This window comes from Thermobia domestica, chromosome 2 (genome assembly GCF_964235325.1).
Source record: "Thermobia domestica chromosome 2, izTheDome1.hap1.1, whole genome shotgun sequence".
In the NCBI taxonomy this organism is placed as follows: Eukaryota; Metazoa; Arthropoda; class Insecta; order Zygentoma; family Lepismatidae; genus Thermobia; species Thermobia domestica.
Genome location: NC_137455.1, coordinates 32,467,505 through 32,475,492, shown reverse-complemented (window position 1 = coordinate 32,475,492; position 7,988 = coordinate 32,467,505). Strand labels below are relative to the sequence as shown.

General features: G+C 34.7%; 1 protein-coding gene across 1 annotated transcript in view; it reads right to left on the bottom strand.

Annotated features, from left to right (window-relative positions):
- Window positions 1-3,075: 3,075 nt before the first annotated feature.
- LOC145671314 (dipeptidase 1-like) overlaps window positions 3,076-7,988 on the bottom strand; it is a 266,200-nt gene continuing 261,287 nt past the window's right edge. Inside the window, exon 12 of the mRNA XM_081740303.1 lies at window positions 3,076-3,387. Within this exon, the coding sequence (XP_081596429.1) occupies window positions 3,286-3,387 (102 nt within the window). The 3' untranslated portion in view covers window positions 3,076-3,285. The remainder of the gene's footprint in view (window positions 3,388-7,988) is intronic.

Genomic DNA, 7,988 nt, shown 5'->3' with positions numbered 1-7,988 from the left:
CTAGGGCACGGTGTATGAACCTTTATATCTACAAAAATAGTTTTCATTATAAGTATCAACGCATGCCGGTAATTATCACATTGGTGCACAAAGTCCTAGCAATAGCAGATGAACATAGCCTACAAACTGAACTCCACATATGAAAACCACCTTACTTCAGACTGGCTACAGCAATGCTGATATACAAAGAAGCTTGAAAAGGGATAGTACCAGGTCATCAGAAAAAGAAGTTCGAAGAGGAACTGCCTGTCTTCCATACATCTTAACAAAGCACGGGATAAAAACTATTCTTAACTATTCTACCAAACTGAGGGCTCTGCTACGTCCAGTTAAAGATAATAATTTAAGCCTTAGAATACCGGGAATGTATCGCATTTCATGCGAATGTGGTAAAGCCTATTTTGGACAGACTGAACGCATTGTTAAAATTCACCGCAAAGAACATTCTGATTATATTAAACTTCGTCAAGTAGAAAAAATCGGGATTGGCTGAATATAATATAATTGAAGGTCATAACATCTGTTTTTCAGAAACAAATTCGTTAGCTATTGGGAGAGAAAATTAAAGGAAGCCATAGCAAAACTGGAAGGAGGCCACAATCTTAACAGAGACATCTGCTTACAGCTCAGCCAAACGTTAGCTGCAAAATCAAAACAAATTCAGACAACCAAACGATCAGAATGAGATCATAGATTGATGCTGATTGGGCGTCTCTATCGATCAATAACATTCCACCTTTTCTTTTACCAGCACTTATGTAAGGAGTGCTTTCGTTTGGTTCTTTAATAATATATACTGAAGGTGAGAACAATGCGATCAGTTCTTGAAAAATCGGACAGCGTTGAATTTACCAGGTTGTTTGCTCGAGAAATACTGTATTCATCATGACACCAAGAAAACTTCAGTTCTTATCTCAATAATTACTGAATTATGTTGCTAATAATAGTAATTTCTGTCTGTTCTCAATTGTGGACATGGATACAATAATTTTCTAACTAATAATCATTTAAAAATGGAAAATACAGAATTAAAGTTTTCTACTTTCATCTGAAAATTGTTTTACAGAGCACCTAGTACAACGAAACTCTCGACTTGTATGCTGCACTGTAGATTTGTACTAGAAGTTAAGATTTATTTTTGCAATTTCTTTCATACTTATGTTGTGGACCGAGATATGTGGATGTTGGTTAAATCACTGCTGAATCTATGTCCACAATTTCACCAGTGTCTATAATCAAGATTCTGTGTTATTATATTTTAATAATATTGTAATGCATTTTGTGAAGTGCATTCTTTGCGTTGAGTTAGCAACAGAAAATTAGAAAAGAGAGAATAATGTGTCATGGAGAATGAAGTAGCAACATGTATCAAAACGTGGTAACATATACAGATAAGGAGTTGTATAACATGTTACCCACTGTAATAATAATAATAATAATAATAATAATAATAATAATAATAATAATAATAATAATAATAATAATAATAATAATAATAATAATAATAATAATAATAAAACTGGAAAAGTACTATTAGACTTGAGAAATTACCGGAAAGGTATCTTCAGGAGAAATTCTTTCATGCTATTTATGAATTTGTAATTTTGACTATGAATATGCAATTATGCTTACAGCTTGGCAAATCCAATATTGTATATACGTTTGATCTAAGGATGTAATAATTTTGAATTAAATGCAATCATGTCCAAAATAATATCTTCAACATTCTTACTCTTCTTTATCATAGAACATTTTATCTTCTAGGCATAATGTTCTGCAAGTTTAAAATAATGCAATTCGTGTAATAGTTACTTTGACAAATGTAAACTGAAACAGGAATAACTCTTTATATCGTAAATAGTTAGTAGAATTTCTGTTTCACTAACGTGTTGACAGTAATTATACCATGAGTTTACTATAGACTTTCAAAAATGTATAAAAATAGCTTAAATTATTTTTGTCACTCGAAAAACTGGGGGCCTAAGCCCCCGACCCTGGGCTAGATCCGCCACTGCGTGTTGAAGAATATTATTAAGGTTTTCATAATTGCTTCTACGCACTTACTTAATAATGTATGTAAAATAATATAAACTAAAGATTATTTTACGTTTTTACGTTTACTGGTGCGCATTATCTTTACTTGTAATTTATGTCGTTAATTTCATTTCTTATCCCTTCTTCTGGACACACTAAATCTGGAAGTTAACCAAGTTACTGGTTTGAGTTATACTTCCTGTTTCTTTCATTAATGTAGATTATATTATTAACTCCTGCTATAAGCACTAACAAATCCTGTTTTTGTGCTACAACTAGAAGATATTTCAATATATACGGAAATTAACATCGTTTATTGTGTAAATTTTTAATCAGGTGTGCGCTATCATTCATCTTCAATTTCGCTCGTTATTATGGTTCAGTGTTGCCAATCCTTATATTTGCTTAGTTTCTATAGCAAACAGCGGTAAAAGTAAAATAATCCTTATTTTATATTGTTTTACAAGTGCAGAAATATATTTGAAGTAACTGATAGGAATTCAATCTATAAATATTTTTGTACTCACTTAGTGACACTCACTGACGACGTTACATTCCCCTTCCCCCTTCCCCTCCCTACCTATGCTCCTCGACTGCCCTCCTCAGGTATGCAGTTTTGTAATGTAGGCCAAATAAAATAACACTAACTTTGCGGTTTACATATAAATAGTTGTTCCCCATCCTCAAAAACTCTTCTGCCCTTCCAAGAAATTAAAGCTTCTGGCAACCTATATCTTGTACATTTGCAACCAACAACAAGGGTTTGGAAACTACACAGAGTTCTTCAAGTGTTTAAGGGGAAAAGCTGGGAATACGTAAGTAGAATTAAAAGGAAAACCTTCATACATCCATTTCAAATATAGACAATTTCGTAAGAGTAAATTCTCTGGGAGATTTTGTCTGCACATTCCTTTAAGGCACCACTATGATATGTTGTAGTTGATTGCAAATTCATAAGAGTAATAAATAAATAATAATATATAAAACAATAATTTGTAGGACTTATATCAGTAAAATTAACTGAAGCCAATTAAACTGTAATATAATAATTTATTTTCAGTAAACAATTAAATAACAAAGTGTAAATATGATAAATCTGGTTCTTTGTTCATAATAGTTCTCTCTCTCTCTATGTATAGTACATATATATATATAATATATTGTAAAAAATACACTCCCTAAGACAATTTAAATTATCTGAATTTGAAAGTTGTATGTGCAAAAGTGAACAGTAGGGTTTGATAACTAAATTCAAGTTCCGGGATATCTACAATATGTCTTCCCTTCTAAATCCTCCATTGGAATCCATTCTTCTACTGGGTCAACACTTGCTTTATTCCATTTATCTCTCACCTGGAAAATAAAAGACAACAGTATCACTTCATTTTAAGATATTCGGGTGATTAGAAAGCTATTAAAACATGTAAAAAACATATTTAAATGAATGATGTAGGTAGTATAGTATACTGGAAAGACAACAGAATATATTTTTTATATATATATATAAATACCATCAAAAACGGTTTTATTGGAATAAATACCAACACCATAAAAATTACAAAGGAAGCTAGCTTATTGTGTATGATACATAACTGTGTGAGATTAAGAGATTATTGACGTGATTTGGAGCGACACGGAGTTTATATTTTGTATAGGAGTTAAGCCTGTTATAAGTTTATTTTTTTTAATATAATAATTAACAGAGAGTTTATGAAAGGTGTACTAAGGTGTACTTACAGTCTACTGGGGTTTATGGTTGTGTACTACACTTATCCAGAGCACCAACACTAGCGATAACTAGAATGTTAAGAATTATTGACTAAAACAATGATTGTTGAAAGACTGTCAGATACTCGCTGAATGAATGTTGCTGAATGGATGATTTAGTAGAATTTGTTAGGGTTTTTATAGTCACTTTCTTGTAAACATTAACACTTTTGTTTGTTTTTTTTTTTTTTTATTTGTTATTTCATATTTGCGGAATTTGAAGGTCATGAGAAGAGAATTGTTTATAAAACAGTTTTATTTTTGCCAAGGCCTTCCGTGTTTTCCAATAATGTATGTTTACAGACTTTACCTTGTTTGTTAAGTATTTTTTTTATTTTATTTTGGAACGAAAGTTTACAACATATGTGATATAATTGATTTCACTTTTACTTTTTTCTTTTTGTTGTTTCTGCACTTTGAAAGGTGTTTCTGTCTTTATTCTTTGTTTGAAAGAACAGGTAAGTTCTTGGATTTATTATTTTGATTTTTGTATTACAATTGTAGAATGTTTTGCTATATTGTGCTAAAAGAATAATAATAGTTTATTTGTAATGCTGGGATTAAGAATTATGTGCTGATTCTTGAACACTGAAAATTCAGATAAAAAAATAAAATACAAAACATGTGAAGAATTAGACAAACTACGATTCCTTTAAATTGAAATAATAAAAAAGCAATAAGAAGATTAAAAGAAAAAGGAATGATAGGATCTGATGTTATTCCAAATTACATAAGAAATGAGTGTGAACAACATTTTTACTTCCCCTGTATACGAGAGTAAGTCAAACACTATAGCTATAGCTTTTCTTATATTGTCCATACTGACTTCTGTCCTCGTTTATTTTATTGTTATGCTTTTGTGGTCATGCTATAAAAGTTTGATCATAATTCCTCCATTTATCTTTCTTTTGTTGCAGATAGCAGTAGCGTAACGCAAAAAATGTCGGCCCCCCCGCAGGATTACTTTTGGGCCCCCTTCCCATGCCCATTAACTTTCCACTATATTATTTGCCTGTAGAAGACAATGGTTAATAAATCCATGGAATGTAATAAAATTACAATTAAAATTCATACTCACCGAAAAAGGCAAAAATTACTGTATTTTCCCTTAACCTTCGAGTACTAAGATGATTTTTTAAACTGCTGTTGCTAGAATGGATGAATTTTTACCCAGAGCATATTTTTCTTTTATAAAGTAAATACTGTTGTTCAGGGAAATGGATATTCCGTATTCAGCTCACTTTTTGTAGCCTATAGTTCTTGGCATTTGCTTCGCGGTGAGCCCCTAAACCCTGCGGGTCTCCTCGCACTGCAGGCCGTGCGGGCCCCTCAGTTACGCCACTGGCAGATAGATCATGGCTACTCCATTAGAAGTTTGCATCAAAGACGAACAACGAGCAGCAAAAATGATCCGTTATTTGTGGTCGGAAGGTGTATCAGGGACCGCAATCTATCAAAGACTTTTGGCATAATACGGGAACAGTGTCTTCCCGCAACGGAATGTCTACGAATGGATTGAAAAATTCAAAATGGGCGCACAAGTCTTACGCACGAGGAAGGAGACGTAGATGGTCGTTCGTCTCCTTCCACGTGCGTCAAACACTTGTGCGGACATTTTGAATTTTTCATGGATTTCATGAATGGATTTCGGACCCTGATACGAGTACACCTTCCGACCACAAAAACCGGATTACTGCTCTTTGTTCCTCTTTCGTGCAAACTTCTAATGGAGCAGCCATGATCTATCTGCAACAAAAGAAAGATAAATGGAGGAATTAGGATCAAACTTTCATAGTATGACCACAACAGCATAATAAAATAAGCTAGGACAGCACTCAAGTTTGTAGCGAACATATACCAGGTGTAATGAAAAGTCCGGAGCCATAGGTAAACACAATATTTAACCCTTATTTGACTCTTATGGGAAACAAATTACTTTCAAGCTCTGAAGAAGATTCAAACAGACTGATAAATTTACAGGCAAATCAAACTAAGTTTCTCTATTAGTACTTTATGATTTTTTTCTAGCAAATTCTTTCGTAAAGTTTGTGTAAATAAAATAGATTTGACCTCCTAGACCTGGTGTGTTTGCTTTAAAATTGCTAACAACACAACTTTGTCTCGATCGGCCTGCCTTGGACAAAATTATGGTGATATTCTGAAATATATAGTTTTATATGAATTTCATTAGGTTTATAAAGAATAGATTCAAATACCTTTTGTATATTTATTTATTATAACCCTCGAAGGATTGATTTACTATAGCACATCCTTTGAGTGATAAACACAAAATATAACCTGACATGAATTCACAAAAGAATTGGTATTATATAATAACACTTATAACTTTTAGGATATACGAGAGTGGTTCAATAATTATTGTCCCTGACGTATAAGGAGTATTATTTTTCCAAAAACTCTCCTTTCATAGTAATGCACTTCTTCCACCTATGCTGTAAAGCCACGATGCCAGCTTCAAAGAAAGTCTCTGGCTGAGCCGTGAGCCATTCCTCCACAGTTTCAAGAACAGCTGCATTGGAGTGAAACTTCTTCCTCTTGAGGTGCTCCTTCAACTTTGGGAACAAATGAAAGTCACTAGGGGCGAGGTCGGATGAGTAGGGAAGATGTTCCAACACATCAAAACCAGCAACATGAATTGCGGCACCAGTAAGATGGCTTTTGTGGGCCGGAGCATTATCTTGGTGGAACAGCACTGTTCGCTGCAACATCCCGCGCCGTTTTTCCTTGATTGCTTCGCATAACTTAGGGATTTTGGCTGCATAATAGGCCCGCTTGATAGTGTGTCCAACCTGCAGGTAGTCAATAAGGAGCACACCCTTCACACCCCCAAAAATTGTAGCCATAACCTTGCGTGCTGATACTTGCACCTTGAACTTGCGTGGGGGAGGCGAACTGCTGCGCCGCCACTCCATACTCTGTCGTTTGGACTCGGGATCATAGTGGTGCAGCCACGTCTCGTCCACTGTCACAAATCTATCACAGAACAGTTTCAGATTTGCCCCCATAATCTCCAAACCAGCCCTTGAACATCGAACTCTGTCTTTCTGATTTTCACGCGATAACATTTTGGGCACCCATCGCGCTGACACCTTTCTGAATCCGAAGTATTCATGCACAATGGTTTCCACTGAGCCTACAGAGATGATGTCTGCTAACTGTTGCACCGTGATTCGTCTGTCTGCTATAATCGTATCATGCACAGCATCAATGTTTTCTGGGGTGCATGCTGTTGTTGGAGGACCAGCACCAGGGGCCTGTTGACAGCTTTCCCTGCCGCAACGGAAGTAGCGGCACCAGTTCTTTACCACCTGGTAGGAAGGAGCCCCATCACCCAACACACTGATCATGTCCTCATGAATCTCCTTTGGGCTTAACCCCTTTTTCTGGAGATACTTGACAGCTCGTTGTTCGGATTTCTCCATTTTTCAAGCTAGGTGCCACCTCTCACACCTGAAACGACATAAAGAATATTAATATAGCAGCTATAGTTCTGAAATTTAGCATATAGGCATCTAAGACATTAGGCTACAATATCCCTCATCAGCCATCCCAGCTCAAGTATCTTAAATATGCCGGGGACAATAATTATTGAACCCCCTCGTATTTTATTTTATTTCAAATTATTTTAGATTAATTTCACTGTAATTTTTATCTTGCACATTTCCGATTCATGGATGAAGGCTCGGTTGCCACGATAAGAAATACATGCACTAAGGATATTCTTTATTAATATATCACAGTATTGCGAGCGGTGATAATATTTAGCAAGAAATATAAACAAAAGGCTAGTACTCATAGCAAGAAACCGAAGAATTATTCTAGGAAGCGCTTTCGGAAAACTCTATTCCATCTTCAGCCTAGACACAGTTTGAGGAGGATTTTAAAATAGGGAGAGAAATGTGTATAGGTAGAAAATGGTTAAAAGGATTTTAAAAATGCGAAGCACAAATCTTCTTGTTGGAAATGAACTAATATTAATGTCCACTCACTTATCACTGGTCACTGTTGTTCACTATTTTTTTATTTCCTTCCAGACGGTGAAAATGAGTAACAAGAAAACTGCTCCAAATCTCATTTATGTCTCCTTTATCTAAATTGAGTGTAGGTTTCTCTTTTAGAATGTAATAGGATTCTTTAGTTTTTCGTACGGTTGTTGTTTTTGCTTT